General features: G+C 40.4%; 1 protein-coding gene across 1 annotated transcript in view; it reads left to right on the plus strand.

The window, feature by feature from the left end:
• The window catches only part of LOC138966422 (acetylcholine receptor subunit alpha-like), an 80,841-nt gene extending 79,622 nt beyond the window's left edge, over nt 1-1,219 (plus strand). The window contains exon 8 of the mRNA XM_070338696.1: nt 602-1,219. Within this exon, the coding sequence (XP_070194797.1) occupies nt 602-1,203 (602 nt within the window). The 3' untranslated portion in view covers nt 1,204-1,219. The remainder of the gene's footprint in view (nt 1-601) is intronic.
• The last annotated feature ends 16,679 nt before the right edge of the window (nt 1,220-17,898 follow it).

A 17,898-nucleotide genomic window follows, 5' to 3' on the forward strand; every position in this document is an offset into this window, starting at 1 on the left:
GTGTGTGTGTGTGTGTGTGTGTGTGTGTGTGTGTGTGTGTGTGTGTGTGTGTGTCTTCTCTCCTTCGTCGTCTATTAGCGAAGTCATGCCCAAAACGTCTGAGAGCATCTCCATTCTAGGTGAGTGTTTTGTGTGTGTGTGTGTGTGTTAGTGTGTGTGTGTGTGTGTGTGTGTGTGTGTGTGTGTGTTAGTGTATGTGTGTTAGTGTGTGTGTGTTTGGGGGTTTACATTGTAGCTGGTGTGTTTGGTGAGTCAAGGGTCGTGAGATTTGCTGTGTGATAGAGATCTTCTCCCCTTCGTCGTCTATTAGCGAAGTCATGCCCAAAACGTCTCAGAGCATCTCCATTCTAGATGAGATTTTATTCACTGTAAAACAATGAAACTAATGAAAAATACACAAATGGAAAGTCCGAAACAGATTGACTGGTAACGTTGTGGAGATCGAGCTCCAAGCTAACGCCTACTCAGCTAGTTTCCTTTCATTCTCAAAGCTAAACTTAAAACATATTCCTAATGGTACGAAAGAAAGAGATAGTGAGCACGCTGTCTGTAATAAACACTCATCTCTAATCTGTTTGTTTTCTTTCTCTGGTGTTTCCAGCGGTGTACCTGACGCTGCTGCTGTCGCTGAGCACACTGTCGGTGCTGTCCTCAGGGGTGGTGATGAACATGATCCACCAGGACGAGACCAGACCCATCCCGAACTACCTCAAGGGGCTCCTCTGCTGCCGCATGCGTCAGATCCGCCAGCGCCTCAAGATCCAGCAGCGACGCAGGCAGCTGGAGCACGACCACAGCTTCCACAACGGAGACTTCCTCCTCATGAGGAAGCGCGGTCCGCCCGATGGAACAGCCGGCTCCGGTGGGGAGGGCCGCAAGCTGCTGGAAGAGCGTCACCCCCACAGTCACGTCAACCACGGGGTCCTGCACGCGGATGGAGTGGGGAGTGTGGGTGGGGGAGGGATTGATGGAGGAGGTGGGGTTGTTAGGGTGGTGGGGCTGGAGAAAGACTCTCACCAGCTGCGTGCGGCGGAGTCCTCGCCCCTCTTCAGGAATGACGTCAAGGATGACGTGGACTATGACGTGTGGAATTACATCACGTGGCTGGACGTGGGCAGCTCCATCGACAACCTGCTGTTCTGGGTGTTCCTCGTCATCACTGTCTCGTCCACCGTCACCGTTCTTCTCTTGTTCTCGTACTAGTGTCACTCCACGACAACTCCTGACTGTTTAAAATCAAAAATCGCAACAGGTACCAATGTCAACTTGCGAAATTAACAACAACAACAACAACAACAACAACAACAACAACAACAACAACAAATGATAATAATACTAATAAAACATTCTTTTATAGCGCTGTTCACCGCCGAATGGCAGTCTCATGGCGCTTTACATTAGACATTAAAATTTAACATTTTACATAAAAAGTTTTCTCGTAAGAAATAAAATACACTGTACAAGCATTAAAAACAATTCATAGACAACGACCACTTAACAACAACAACAACAACAACGACGACGATCACAATCTGCACAGATTGCCGCCACGACAGTGATTTTGGGTCCAAATGGAAAGATGCTCTTATGCTTTGTAAAATCTAACGCGTATCTGTGGCGTTGAGCAAAAGCTATTGCGTATGAGGGAACGACGGTACCTTGGTTGAGGTGCACGAAGCGAATCTGGATACCACCCAACTGTGAGAGAAAAAATCCGCGGGGTCTAAATGGTTAACATCACAACAAATCAGAATTTCAACAATACCGACCTCGCGGCTGCGTTCCACCCATATGGGTGGCACCCAGTTTAGTTACGCCTCGTGCATTTCAGTCCAGGAACCTGACTGTATTGCCAGGAAAACCTTGTGATGAAACGTGAACCTGAAGATGTATATTCTTCAACAAAGTTAAGGACCGGTCAAATTATGTATATAATCTTTAAAGGATTGCTATAATTCGAGAGTTCATCAATTGAGCCTTGCCTTTTTATTATAATTCTCAAAAAAGACTGCAAGTGTTGCTCTTAAAACATTTTCGACAGACAATTTTAATGAACCATGTCAAAAACGTGGGAATAATATTCTGTTTTCAAATTCATAGGAAATCGGAGCAAAAATTCCATGGCAAAAACGTGTGATGCACGTGCTTCAACAGGGTCGTGGCCATGAACGGTGTTAACCAGTTAGTACCATGCCTCCAAGACAAAAAGTGATACATTTCACTTGTGATCGGTCGTTAACGGTTTGTTTTGTTTTGTTGTATATCTCACTATATGCCCGATAGCTCAGCTGGTAGAGCACTGGATTTGTGATCCGCGTGTCACAGGTTCGAATCCGGGCCGGGACGGACACGGGTCAACTTTATGTGCAGACTCAGAGACGGTATCCAAGTTCCACCCCCGTGTCACCGCTGTGGCACGTAAAAGACCTCGGTCATTCTGCCCTAAGTGCAGGTGGCTGATTACCCATAAACACGCACAGAATGGGTAGCGCGACTATGTTGCTGCTAGCTTTTCACTGAGAGGAAGCGAAGGGAACTTAATTTCCCAGCTATATGACAATGAAGTAATGAAAATGAAATGAAAACAATGTGAGGTATCCCTTGTTGAAAACAGAAGGGTATATAGCACAGCTGTGGAACAGGTGTTAAATGTCGAGCGTTTCTCGCTTTTAAAGAATCTTGTGATGATATTCATTACTGCAATGTCCTGCCAATAACGCCGATATGAACGACGACAACAACAACACCACAACCACCACCACCTCCGCCACCACTACCACCAACAATAACAACAACAACACCATAACACAACACACTTGTGGAACTGTTCTCTAGTGTTCAAATGGTTTAAAGCGTCGTTGGTAGATGTGTGCGCTGAAAAGGAAAGAAATCTCCCACATTTCAAAGGATGCATTTCACTGGTGAATTCCTGGCATGATGCCCACATAACTGTTGTATATATTGTTGATATAAAATATGTTAGTGTAGGACGGTCATCTTCGAAAAAAAAAATATTGATGGGTACCTACATAGTAGAATTTTCACAACCTGAAAACATTTGCAGGCATCATGATTCACGCTTACACACACAATCACTTCCGCACACATGGTTCTGTCCAGACATGGTTCGTGCACACACACACACACACACACACACACACACACACACGCACGCACACGCACGCACGCACACACACACACACACACACACACACACACACACTCTCTCTCTCTCTCTCTCTCTCTCTCTCTCTTTCTCTCACTCCGTCTCTCACTCCCTATCTTTAACCCCACCCCCCCTCCCCCTTAAAGCAAGCCTGGATATTTACGGTACTGGCCGGTCTACTCTGTAATTTCGTAGATACTTTCGTTTTTTATGAGCGTGTGCGTCAGTCTGTTCGTGCGTTCGTGTTTCTGTGATTGTGTGTGATTGTCTGTCTGTCTGTCTGTCTGTCTGTCTGTCAGTTTGTCTGTCTGTGTACTGATCTGGATGGCTGGATGTTGGTTTGTTTGTCGGTATGTTTATGTTTATCTGTGTGTGTGTGTGTGTGTGTGTGTGTTTGTGAGTGTGTGTGTGTGCGTATGTGAGTATGTGTGTGTGTGTGTGTGTGTGTGTGTGTGTGTGTGCGCGAGTTTGTATATGGACGGACTTAAAGGCAGGACCGAAAATCATGGGGTTTAAAATCATTCAGTCCGTATCAAGCGATTGTAAGCGCGGAGATCACAGGATAATTATAACAATACTGTGGCTGACACTAACACAAAAATAAAACAAAAAGTGTCATCATAATAGTTGTCTTTATGAATGTTGTGAATACATGAACACTGGTGAAGAAGTGAAAAAGATTTCTTTCAAAAGTAAAATGTTTACCTTATTACTTTTATTTGTACTATTATATGGTTTTTGGTCGACACGTATTCTCAAACCAAAAGTATGTCTAGAGAAACTCATAAAATACGGTCCAGTTTTTTAAATGTGATACGAACAGCATTAATTTATGATGATTTGTGTCTTTTGTTGTTGTTTTCTTTGTACATTGTTGTATCCCAATGGCCGGTAAAAGCCAGATTCAAAATGTACAGTTTATATATGCAAACACATTTAATTCGTACTAGATTTAAACGAGTTGCTTTTTTAAATATTGAACTGCGAGCGAAAGCAAAAAACTCGATCTCTTCCAAAGCCTGGTGCAATCTTTCAAGTCAAAACAAAGAAACGGCACTTTTGAAAGTGTAGCGTAACGTGTTAGTTCTAAAACCTCTTCCAGGGAAAACAGCAGGCGCAAAGGTGTTTCCATAATGACGTTTGTCTCGGTGACACCCGATAAGCACAACAGTCAAAACAAAACAAAACAACATCAAAAGCAAGCTATTTCTACTTTGCATCGAAAAGCAAACTGAAAAAGAAAGAAACAATCATATGATTGATTTAAAAAAAATCGTATTACTCTACAGTCTTGACACTCGATCCCGCATTCCCCACGTCTTTTTCAGAGAAAAAATATTGCCACTGTCTGTACTGTACGTGGTTTTCAACGATATGAATATAACTGTGTCCATTGTTTGATGAAGATATTGTGATATATTGTATTGTTCTGCACAAATGCATGACAAAATGAGAGCACATATTGTGGTCATTTCAAGTCTGAATGCAATAAAAAAAAAAAAAGGCTTTGAATTGTGTTATGGTTCTAATGTTATCTGCCTTTGTTTATGGACTCTGAGTCTGAGTCTGTGTCCTAGTTTTTGTCTGTCTGTTTGTTTGTCTGTGTGTCTGTTTGTCTGTCTGTCTGTCTATTTGTCTGTTTGTCTGTCTGTCTGTTTGTTTGTCTGTCTATTTGTCTGTCTGTTTGTCTGTCTGTCTGTCTGTTTGTCTGTCTGTGTGTGCCTGCCGGTAAGTTTCTTTAACTTTCTTTCTTCGACTGAGAATGTCGCTTTCTTCTCTGTCTATCCTTTCCGCTGTATTCTGTCTGACTGTCTCCCATATGTCAGTTCCAACCAGCCCCGCTGTTTCTTCTTCCTCCCTCTCTCTCTCGCTTTCTCTGATTACTAAAGATTGGGGACACACACACGCACATACACACACACACACACACACACACACACACACACACACGCGCGCACGCAAGCAAACAAGCACGCATATACTGGCAAACACACGCACTCTCGCCGCTCGCACGCACACTGACAAGCAAGTAAGGAAGCACGCTCGCACTCATGAACGCAAGCTTGCCGGCTCGCACACACGCAAGCACACACACACACACACCGTGCACACACACACACACGCACACACACACACACACTGACACACACACGCGAACACGACAGTCACGCCGCAGCTTTAACCCAACCAACCACTAACTCAGCCAATCAACCAACTAATCAAACAGCCATGCACGCACTCTTGAATTGAACCAAAAACAAGTCATTTGTATCAGAAGAAAAAGAAGGTAACGCAGGAGCAAGACCCACTAAAGCAAAACAAAAACAATATACTTTTACTATCTTTAACCGTACTGTAAGCCTACTAGCTGTAAGGTAAGGACAGCCTTGGAAACAACAACAGGTGTTCCCTAATGGCAGGTGGCCTTTCCGACGAAACTGACAGGCGTTTTTTGTTTAAAGCGATAAACAAAGGGGCATCGAAACGTGTCCTCTATTGGGAGGTGTCCTCTCACTGTATGCACATGACGTCACATTGCAGGTGGCCTTTGGTAAAGAGGATATAAACCAAAAGGTCAACAGAAGGTGTCCTCTTCTCGTTTGATGTATCTCAATGTAGGGGTCGTACATTGCAGATACATTGGAACCCCCGACACTTTTAGGACTTTCATACAAAGCCGAGTTTTCCCGTGTAACATGCCCCTAATGGCTTTGCCGTGAGGGCGTAAAGCTTACATTTTCTCTCTCACTTTTAGGACATTTTTGTTCTTAAGATTTTCTTTTCACCTGGCATATTTAAATGTATCTCCATTTTAAGACTCTCTTCCCGTTTAAACCTGCTTTTCAGTCTCACATCTTTTATTTCTTCCTCTTCTTATTCTGTATTAAAAGGACTGCAACTTCCACGCACACTCGTGTTTTTAAACGGGTACGTTTTTGCATGTATGACCGTTTTTTTACCGTACACATTAGGGGGTTCTACAGTACCTACAGCGGTTTCACGGCTCGTTTTATACCGTAAAAATTACAGTTTAAGGAGGTTCTACGGTACCTACCGATCAGAGCGAATTCACGGCTTTGTCACACGTACGCCATTGTGACCCTGAGTTACTATCACAGCGACCCGAGGCGGTAAGTCGACACCGACACCGACACACAGGCGTCTAGTGCAGAGCAAGCACAGGAAATGAACTCTTCTGGCGCGAGGAACAAATGAGGGAGGGGGGTGGTAGATGGTGCCGCAGGAAGTACGAGGGGCAATACGTAAGTCGTGTCTGTGACATGGGAAGGGTGCGCCAGACAATGTGAGGAAAACGAGAGGAAAACGCCCCGAGCTCTGCTGATGACAAGACCCGTGTGTGCTGGACAAGCGACGAGAGATGGAGACTGAGCTACAAAGGCGGGGCTAATAGGAATTGAAACAGGATCGGGTGTGTGTGTGTGTGTGTGTGTGTGAATGTGTGTGTGTGTGAATGTGTGTGTGTGTATTCGTGTGTGCGTACGTGCATGAGTACGTGTGTGTGAGTGAGTGTATGTGTGTGTGTGTGTGTGTGTGTGTGTGTGTGTGCAGTGTGTGTGTGTGAGTGTGTGCGTACGTGCATGAGTACGTGTGTGTGTGTGCAGTGTGTGTGAGTGTGTGTGTGTGTGCGTGTGTGTGTGTGTGTGTATGCGATAGTGTGCGTGCGTATGCCTGAGTGAGTGTTTACATAGGCGCTGCGTGTGTGCGTGTCTGTCTGCCTCTGTCTGTGATGGTATGAGCAAATTAAAGAGGTATGACACCGATTGACCAAAGAAACAAAACTGATGGAGTTACACTTATATCTCATTTCGGACAATCGCAGATTGCATACACTTTTAATCAGCGCTTACATATCACCCAATATGCAATTTTTGTAGAGTACGATCACGTTTACTTTTTCTGACACATTTTTTCAAAATGAGGGTAATGTTACGTTTTGCAGACCGGTGCAAGATGTCTCGGTAATTGTCACTATTTTAATTATATGTGATTGTGTTGTCTCTGCTCTACATTTGGGTTTTTTAGGGGGTTAAAATACACAGGTTGATTACTGGAATATGTTAATGTAAATTGAGATACGTATCTAATGTAAGCCTACAAAAAACGTCATGTTATTTCGCTGTTATCAGCTATATCGGAACGCTTTACTAACTCAAAAGAAACTCATCATTATATTTATAACAAACGCAAGCCAGGGATTTACGCCACATACAAAATAGGATATGTGATAGTTACTAATCGGTCTGATACACTATCCAATTTCCCAAACCCTCAGTGTGCATCCTAAAGTCTGTCAGGTAAATCCAAAAACAAAGAGACTGCCAACGTTCCAAAATTCAGAATAAAAAAACCTGTAACGTAATTTTGTCAATACCAACGTTCCAACAACTTACCTTTCTTGTCTGTCAGGTAGATTTCTCTAATTAGTTTACACTTGTTGCAACACACTAAAAAATATTACAGGCAAAATATCAGCGAGTGATTTTGATTTTGGGGGGCCGTAAATCTGTGTCATGTCTTTTTAAAACAGACTTTATGTTATGTTTTCTTTTATTCAGTACAGTGATAATATGATACAACCTCATGCCAACATAAAATAGATGTTAAACATACGGATTGATATTAATATCAGGCATATAATTATACGCTGACGAGAAGTGACTGTGTGACATTATCATGATGACACTATTATGTCATGTGTCACACTGACCCAGTGTAAATATCATCAGCTGAAAGCGAAGACTGTTAAGTGTCTCCTTATATCATACAACTCTCCGTGTGTGAGTTTTGTACAAGATAGTAACATCAGGTATTGGTGATGGTAGTCTGAAGCTATAAACATGTACTGATGTAGATAATTCAGCAGTCTTTTGTTCTTTGTAAATTGTATTACAAGTACTTTGTTTATACACGTTGTTATACCTTTTTATCTTGTGGTTTATTTTTAATGAGGAAGTTAATTCAGTCCTTTATCTTGTCGAATTAGGTTGCACATATGCGTTTAAATTCAACTAACATGAGAAATATAACTTTTTATGATTTGTTACAAAACAATACTTATGCTCCCTTCGTGGGGCACTGTCAGGGCTTAGACGCTCCAGAAGGGAAATACAACTGCATGTAAATACAAATCCAATTTTTCTAACGTTTTTTGGGTGCAAAAACGTCGCAATTCATTTTCATATATTATTTGGGGGTACAGACACTGTAAACCGAAGTATTCCACTTTTGAACACACTTTTTGTTACCAGTTGTGAAGACTGTGTGAAATACTATATGATTCTACTGGAAAAAAGTAGCGCACATAGTTAAAGTTTGTTGGAACGTTTGTTATTGACAAATCAATACATTCACAATAATGTCAATAACAAACGTTCCAACAACCTACCTTTCTTGTTTTCTTATTCAGAATTTGGGAACGTTGGCAGTCTCTTTGTTTTTGGATTTAAACACTGACCATAGTGTTTACCATGTGTGCAACTTTTTCTAGCCAGAATCGTATAGTTTGTCTAACAATGTTCACAACTGGTTACAAAAGGAGTGTTCAAAAGTGGAACACTTTAGTTTGCTGTGGAGTCTGTAGCTAGTATGGTCGTAGTGCGAGTAGAGGGCCGAGTGTGAAACCTATTTCAGGGATCCCGACCTGACTACGCGAACGACCTTGACACGCAAATCTGTGTACAATCGCTACACGCTACGCTGTTCACACAACACTCGTTCAAGCCTCGCTGTGTGCCATTTTTATCCCACCGCAGCGCGCGCGCAGGCTTTGCGTTCTATCTAGGTCACAGGCAAGAGCACCAAATCAAACGGGTCAACTTTCCAAGCAACAACTACACTGAGGAGCTTGTATCAAAGCGCAGGTTGATCTACTCCTTTATCCTTTCTGTACAGGATGGATAAAGGAGTAGATCGACCGGCACTTTGATACACGCTCCTGTGGTTGAAATGCTGTGGGAAACGACAGTTGAACGACTGGATATATAAAATGTTAATTTCACCTAATCATACCGCCGCCATGTTGGCCGAACAGGTAAAGGTTCGTGTCAAATGGTAACGAAAGTGTAATATTTACGCTTTGTAATTGTAATTAAACTTACCGAGCTGCTGCCCGTTTGAATCCGTCCAGGTGATGAGATTTCGCGCTTTGAATACACCATGATGCAATGTCTGTTGCAAAACAGGCTGTGGTACTGATGGTCGGTAACAAATGTGCAGCTTCTGTGTCGAGACTTTTTGAGGTCCTCGGTTCGAATCCCAGCTCAGACTTTTAATTTTTTTTAAATTTATTGTATTCTGTTTTTTTGCAAACGTGCACATATGCATACCTTTAACACCGTATCAGAAATAGTAAATTATTAAGTAACACAACCCTTCAAACAAAACTGTTGATTTAAAATATAATACCAGATAGTCATTTTCACGGAAGGACCAAGGAAGACAACCCATTCCTAACAACTTTGAACGTCGCAGCTGTCGTCTCCCCTGGATCTCTCTCTCTCTCTCTCTCTCTCTCTCTCTCTCTCTCTCTCTCTCTCTCTCTCTCTCTCTCTCTCTCTCGGTACCCCCTCTCTCTCTCTCTCTCTCTCTCTCTCTCTCTCTCTCTCTCTCTCTCTCTCTCTCTCTCTATCTTGATCAAGATTCATACCTTTCGGAACTCAGTTGTACAAATTTTTCATTGATTTATAAATATACTGACCCCGACGAAGCATTTGATTTATGGTACAACTTGTTTATAAAAGTATATGATAAACATGCACCATTTCGAACCTCTCGTGTGCAGCAACATCCCAAACCTAAGTGGCTTACAGACGACATTCAACATGCGATTGATTACCGCGATTTTCTTAAACGGAAGGGAAAAGAAGAAGAATACAGAAAACAGAGAAACAAAGTAACGTCCATGAAACGTGCAGCGCGTAGAAATTATTACCGTGAGCTCGCTGCATCCAGTTCAAAACAAAACTCAAAAGCCATCTGGAAGGTGATCAACCAATTATCTCGTAAAGATACAGTAAAATCTTCCGTTATTGATATACCTGCTGATGATCTGAACATTCATTTTACTTCTATTGTTGACAAAATAATTACAACTGATAGATCGAAACAGAATAATCTGGACAAGTTGAAACAGTTTTGTGATTAAAAAAATATTACCCATAATTTAGACATTCCTCTGCTATCTGTTAGCGAAGTCTTCCATTATCTGTTGTGCTTAAAACAAACAGGTACTCGTGGTTTGGATAATCTTGATGGGAAAATTCTGAAGTTGTCTGCCTCTTTTATTGCAGAATCCCTTACATATGTTTATAATTTGTGCCTTGACAAATCCTACTTTCCCACCAAATTAAAGGAGGCGAAAGTAATCCCGCTATTTAAATCAGGTAGTTCTTCTGACCCCGCCAATTACAGACCAATCTCAATTCTTCCTGTTTTATCAAAACCACTTGAAAAACACATATTTACACACTTGACCCCTCATTTGAAGAAATACGATCTTATCCATACCAACCAGTCAGGTTTTAGAGAAAATCATTCGTACCACACAGCATTAACAAACCTTCTTGAAAGTTGGCTTAGTAGCATTAATAATAATCAACTCTGTGGTGTCTTATTCGTCGATTTTGCTAAAGCTTTCGACGTTATTAATCATGAATTACTATTAAGAAAATTAGTTGAATATAGAATGTCACCCCAAACCTTATGCCTGCTCTCCTCTTTCTTACCTGGGCGAGAGTAGTCTGTCTGCGTTAATTCAACAGTATCCAGCAAAAGACCTGTGTTATACGGGGTTCCCCAGGGCTCTGTCCTTGGACCACTACTCTTTTCCCTGTATATTAATGATCTTCCTCTTAGTATTAATGATGACTGCGACCCTACACACTACTGATAAAGAATTAGACAAAGTTTATTCATCGTTCAAGAACAGTGTAGATGATCTCATTCATTGGACGGAGTATAACCACATGAGTCTTCACCCTAAAAAGACCAAATGCATGTTAATAACAACAAGACAAAAGAGACAAAACATCCGAAACAATCCTCATTCCATATTAATTGGTAACGACGCAATAGAGGAGGTAGGAGATCATAAAGTTTTGGGAGTAAATATTGATGATAATTTGTCTTGGGCCCATCATGTTCGGTCGGTATGTAAAACAATGTCCAGAAAAATATATCAGTTAAATAGAATTAAACACTTTCTAGATCAGCACTCAAGGTTATTATACTTTAACGCATATATACAAACCATCACAGATTATTTTTCAACCATCTGAGACTCTGCCAGTGCTAATATTTTAAAACCATTGTATAGTTTACATAGGCGAGCGCTGAAACTAATTTTACTGAAACAATCCAGTCTTGTATTTGATGATTATAAGAAACTTAAGATTCTCCCACTAAAAGAAAGATTTAAATTAAATGAATGCGTGCTCCTTCACTGACAAAATACTTTCCGGCCGTGCACCACGAACTTTCGTTGCAAACTTTAAAGTCAAACCAAACCGAAAGTTTAACGTCCCAATTCCAAGGATAGATCTCTTCAAATCAAGCTTAGCCTATTCTGGTAGCGTCCTGTGGAATTCTCTCCCGGAATTTGTGAGAGTCCCAATGAGTCTCAATACTTTCAAAAAACACCTCTCACCTGTATTTAATGTTAAATTACGAAAAATCACAGTGATGGAAGACTTCGTTTGGTTATATTTTCATTTGTCCAAAGAATCAGTGTTCATTATATCCACACAAAAACACTCAAAGCTTTAATAACACATTTACTCAGGCATGTGTATTCAGCATTGTTTTCACTACGTTGCATATACGACGCTTTATATTTGCGTATGATATGTAATGTGTAAATATTCATATCTTGTTGTTTTTCTCTACCTTTTTTTCTACGTTAAATATCCGTGTAAATATGTGATTAGATTAGTCCCCTCTCTGGGCGAGGGCTGGTTGAAAAAAAGCTCGTTGTATTGCTTATGCCACAACCCTCGAACAATACAATTTGATTTGATTTGATTTGATTTGATTTGATCTCTCTCTCTCTCTCTCTCTCTCTCTCTCTCTCTCTCTCTCTCTCTCTCTCTCTCTCTCTCTCTCTCTCTCTCTCTCTCTCTCTCTCTCTCTCTCTCTCTCCTGTCGTTCACCAGCTTTACTTCTCGGTGAATTTGTAAAACTGCATCCTTGTTTAGTAATGTCTAGTTCAGTTCCACTCTACCTTCGGTTGTGATTTTACGTCTTTGTGAGTGTGTCAGCTACCCTTTGAGATTATCAACGCAGTCAATACGTTGTTTGAAGCCGTACTGTCTTACAAAGGTAAGTAAGAACTTCATAATTTTACTACTGTACTGGTCCTGTCGTCAGCACAGTTGCTTCCCTTTTTACAAAACCACAGGTTTAAAGGACCAGACCACGCTGTTTTAAAGGTTATTAGAACCACTAACCGATGACTGAAGGTTAGAGAAATGCACCTAAAGATTCCAAAAATGTAAAGAAATTCACCGATTCGTAGCTTTATCATTGTGATTTAATTAAAAACGTTCCGCCAAATTCGTCTGCTAAACGAGACTTCGAAATGGCCGCCAGTAGACGAGAACCGGATGTGACGTCATTTGGTGTTCGGAAACCGAAAGTTACAGCTTACGCTCAAGTGGGCGTTTGCCTACATCGAGCATCAACAACACGCCGAAGGAATGCGCACGGCTGCTGATAGCTATAAAGTATAGAAAAAAAGGTTCAGGCATCAGTTGTCACCTTTTTCCGATGGGCTTACAACTTCTGCAGCAAGACTGATTAACTGGAAACGGCCAACACGATGTGCTGTGTTTCGCGACACTTTCTTCCAATGCGAACGCAGTTAAGCCGGCAAGAAAACCTGGCACACACAAAACAGCTGTTGCCTAACGCAGTTCCAGTTCCGACAATTGTTGACCACTCACAGGAGGTCAGAAACCGGATACCAATGTCATCAGAACGATCTGCTTTCACTAAACGCAGACGAAAGGAAGTGAGTACATGTATACTGAATGTGTTCTGTAAGGGATAGGTTCAGTGTCACTGGGCGTTTTTGTCAGACTGACAGTATTTGTAGTGGAATGACATCTGTTCCTAATTTTAAGCACATGTGTTAAGATTACAGATTAAAACATATATCTGTTACTACATGTCCGTCCCCATGCACCCACCTTAAAGTTCCCTCTCTCTCTCCCTCTTTTACACTCACCTGGGTAATCGATTAGTCTCAGGTTTAATCAGTGTCCGTCCATATACACATAGACATTCACACAAACACACACACGTTGTTATCTTTTAATTCAGTGTTGTATTAAATGGATAAAGAGTCGTTAATACAGCAAGCTTGCATGAATAATTTGCTGTTGTCCTTTTTTTCAGATCAGGTTCTGTAATACAGTAATTATAATTAATACAAGTACAAATTCATGTTTGCAGTCATACTCATAGTGTGTGAGTGTGTGTGTGTGTGTGTGTGTGTGTGTGTGTGTGTGTGTGTGTGTGTGTGTGTGTGTGTGTGTGTGTGTGTGAAAAGCACTTTGATACTTAAAACATCTGTGTTATTTGATTTTATTACAAAACTGCAGTCAGAATATTAAGCAGACCTATTCCAACAATACATTTTGATCAGCAGTAAATGTAATGTCAAATTATGAACAACAATCATGTGAGCAGATATATCTAACAGAAACAAATAGTCTAGCAAAATAATACAACCAAGTACATGTATGGACATCATCATCCACATAAAAAAAAATTGATTGTAGGAAGAGCACTCTGTGTTATTACCACTGCTTCAGTCAAACTGCCAGTTCAACTTTATCTCTGTGGGTTGTTTTTTTCTCTCAGAGTAACATGGGAAAAAAAAACCTTTAAAAAACTTGCATGCTACAGAGCTGGATTGTTTCTAGTGATCATGCAGCATCAGACATTTTACAACAGCAAACTTCAACAGTCCTTTTACTTTCCTGAATGTCATTATTATTTATTAAAACATGCATCTAGAGCAACATACATATAAATCTTCTTTTATTAAAGTTCACCTGAAATTCAGGCTGCTTTCCCATGCAAAGTACAAATGCAAGTGTCCATAAACCAGGGTTTAATACATGTAGTATGTGAGTGAGTTCTGATGAAAAAGTGATTGTGTTGTAATATTAGTTATTACTGAGTGTTGATGTTACAATGATTACATTATAAAAACAACAACAACAGAACAATGTGAAGAGCAAACTTCTTCTGTGGGCATGCAAGTGAGTGTGTGTGTGTGAAACTAAATGTGACTGAGTGTTACAAATTTAAATGACAACAGTTTTCTTGATAGCCTTTAAAAACAACAACAAATACATACATTTAACAATCAAACAAATATAGGCACCTCAAAAAAAGTTGTATGTACACCTTCGTGGCTGGTGATGCATTCTTGCTCCCCTGCAAGTTTTCATTCTACAATGTACCTCAGGCTAGCTTCCTCTCTCTCTCAAATCTGCCCCTCCCACACAATACAACAGGTACAGTGGCCACTCTGACACCAGTCTCTGAAATAATCAAGAACAGTTAAAACTGCGATGAGCTGTTGTTCTTTTACTCGTGAATGCAATGCATGAACACTTAAACAATATCCCACTTATTCGCGAGTGCGTTGACAAGGCGAGAGTGAAAAAATAGCACAGACTCGAAAGCAGACGATAAGTTCAGCACAGAGAGCGGGCGTGTTTACCTTTGATCGCTGAGACAAACAGAGTCGCAATTTTCATCGTCACTGTCTTTTCACTACTGCTGGAAGTGGCATCCACTCCTCATCTTTCATGCTTGATTCGAGGAGAGAAACTGGTAGTTCGAACATGTACGGTTCAATTTCGTCTGCAGTTACGCTTGTTGCCATGTTGGTAAACTACCATCTTGACACGGTGTGACGTCACGGATAATTTATTCATAAGCCAGTCTCGCGAAGATCACGCGGCACAATGGCGGGTCGTTTTGGAGAAGAAATCCGTCGCTTCGGTCACAAAATTCGTGGGATTACGGCCTTAGAAGATTCCGAAGTAAACCAAACATTGTTGAAGACGGTAAGAAAGTGGTTTTCTAACTAACTGCAAACATCGGGAAGTGTTCGGTCGCGCAGGAACACGATTCGAAGCGTTTTTGACGCTAAAACAGCATGGTCTGGACCTTTAAGATATATATGCATCGCACAAAGTGAAAAAGGGATGTTAATGTCGGTAATTGAACAATAATATATGATTGCAACTAAGATACAAGGTGTGCACATGTTTGGAGTTTAAGTATTATTGAACGTACTGACTACAAACAGAATATAGTCTTCGAACATATTTGTGTACAGCACATTTTATGTGAACAATCTTTTTAAGTGATGCCGTATATGACATTATTAACAGATTTAATCCAGAACCAGATGGACTCCTGCTAACGTTCCAAAATTCAGAATTAAAAAAACAAGAACTGTAGGTTATTGGAACGTTTAATTATTGACAAAACTAAACGTTACATTAATATAAAAGAACGTCGACCTAATGGTCTTTTGGGTAGACAGATACACAAACACTTAATTATGATGCAAACAATGAACTTATCTAAAAATCGGTATCTTGCATGCGAGATTCATCGACGATTTTGAGATAGGTTCTTTATTTGTACCATGAGTGTTTAATTGTCTGTCTGGTTGTTGTTTTTAATTATAAAAAGGAATAATGAAGGTTTTGCCAAAAGAAAACAATTTGGACAACAGCAACAGCAACAGCAACAACAAAAACAAGAACAAGTCGCGTAAGGCGAAAATACAACCTTTAGTCAAGCTGTCGAACTCACAGAATGAAACTGAACGCAATGCAATTTTTCAGCAAGACCGTATACTCGTAGCATCGTAAGTCATCCGCTCGTGGCAAAGGCAGTGAAATTGACAAGAAGAGCGGTGTAGTAGTTGCGCTGAGAAGGATAGCACGCTTTTCTGTACCTCTCTTCGTTTTAACTTTCTGAGGTTTTTTTTTAATCCAAACATATCATATCTATATGTTTTTGGAATCAGGAACCGACAAGGAATAAGATGAAAGTGTTTTTAAATTGATTTCGAAAATTTAATTTTGATCATAATTTTTATATTAATTTTTTAATTTTCAGAGCTTGTTTTTAATCCAAATATAACATATTTATATGTTTTTGGAATCAGCAAATGATGAAGAATAAGATTAACGTAATTTTGGATCGTTTTATAAATATATTATTTTTTTTACAATTTTCAGATTTTTAATGACCAAAGTCATTAATTAATTTTTAAGCCACCAAACTGAAATGCAATACCGAAGTCCGGCCTTTGTCAAAGATTGCTTGGCCAAAATTTCAATCAATTTGATTGAAAAATTAAGGTGTGACAGTGCCGCCTCAACTTTTACAAAAAGCCGGATATGACGTCATAAAAGACATTTATCGAAAAAAAGATAAATACGTCTGGGAATATCATAGCCAGGAACTCTCATGTAAAATTTCATAAAGATCGGTCCAGTAGTTTACTCTGAATCGCTCTACACACACACACACACGCATAGACAGACACACACACACACACACACATACACCACGACCCTCGTCTCGATTCCCCCTCTATGTTAAAACATTTAGTCAAAACTTGACTAAATGTAACAAAAACAAGTCGCGCAAGGCGAAATTAAAATATTTAGTCACGCTGTCGAACTCACGGAATGAAACTGAACGCACTGTATTTTTTTCACCAAGACAGTACAGCTTCGTCAATCCCCGCGAGAAGGAAATCGTTCACCTCCCACGTGCAAAACGCAGTGATATGCACACGCCAGAATAGCGCGGTAGGGTATTGTGCTAAGCAGGGAAGCTCGCTTTTCTGTATTCGTGTTAACGTTCTGACCTTGTTTTGAATACAACCTATCATATCTATATGTTTTTGGAATCAGGAAACGATCAAGAATTAGATGAAATCATTTTTGGATCGATTTCTTAAATTTTAATCGTAAGACTAATTAATCTATTTTCGTTAATTGTGATCACATTTTAAGAGTAAACATGACATATGTACCATATTTTTAGATTCAAAATGTCATGAAGAATACGATGCAATCAATTTTAAATCTGTTTGCAAAAAATCGATATTAATGACAACTTTAATGAGCAAACTCATGAATTAATTTGTAAGCCTCCAAGCTGAAATGCAATACCAAAGTCCGGGCGTCGTCGAAGATTACTTGACCAAAATTTCAACCAATTTGGTTTAAAAATGAGAGCGTGACAGTGCCGCCTCAACTTTCACAAAAAGCCGGATATGACGTCATCAAAGACATTTATCCAAAAAATGAAAAAAAACGTCTGGGGATATCATACCCAGGAACTCCCATGTAAAATTTCATGAAGATTGGTCTAGTAGTTTTCTCTAAATCGCTCTACAAACACACACACACACACACACACACACACACACACACACACACACATACACCACACCCTCGTCTCGATTTCCCCCCTCTACGTTAAAACATTTAGTCAAAACTTGACTAAATGTAACAAAAACAACAACAACAGTTGTGCAAAGTCTCTCTCTCTCTCTCTCTCTCTCTCTCTCTCTCTCTCTCTCTGTCGCTCTCTCACTCTCTCTCTCTCTCTCTCTTTCTCTCTCTTTCTCTCACACACACACACACACACACACACACACACAC

This window comes from Littorina saxatilis, linkage group LG1 (genome assembly GCF_037325665.1).
Source record: "Littorina saxatilis isolate snail1 linkage group LG1, US_GU_Lsax_2.0, whole genome shotgun sequence".
NCBI classification, from domain to species: domain Eukaryota; kingdom Metazoa; phylum Mollusca; class Gastropoda; order Littorinimorpha; family Littorinidae; genus Littorina; species Littorina saxatilis.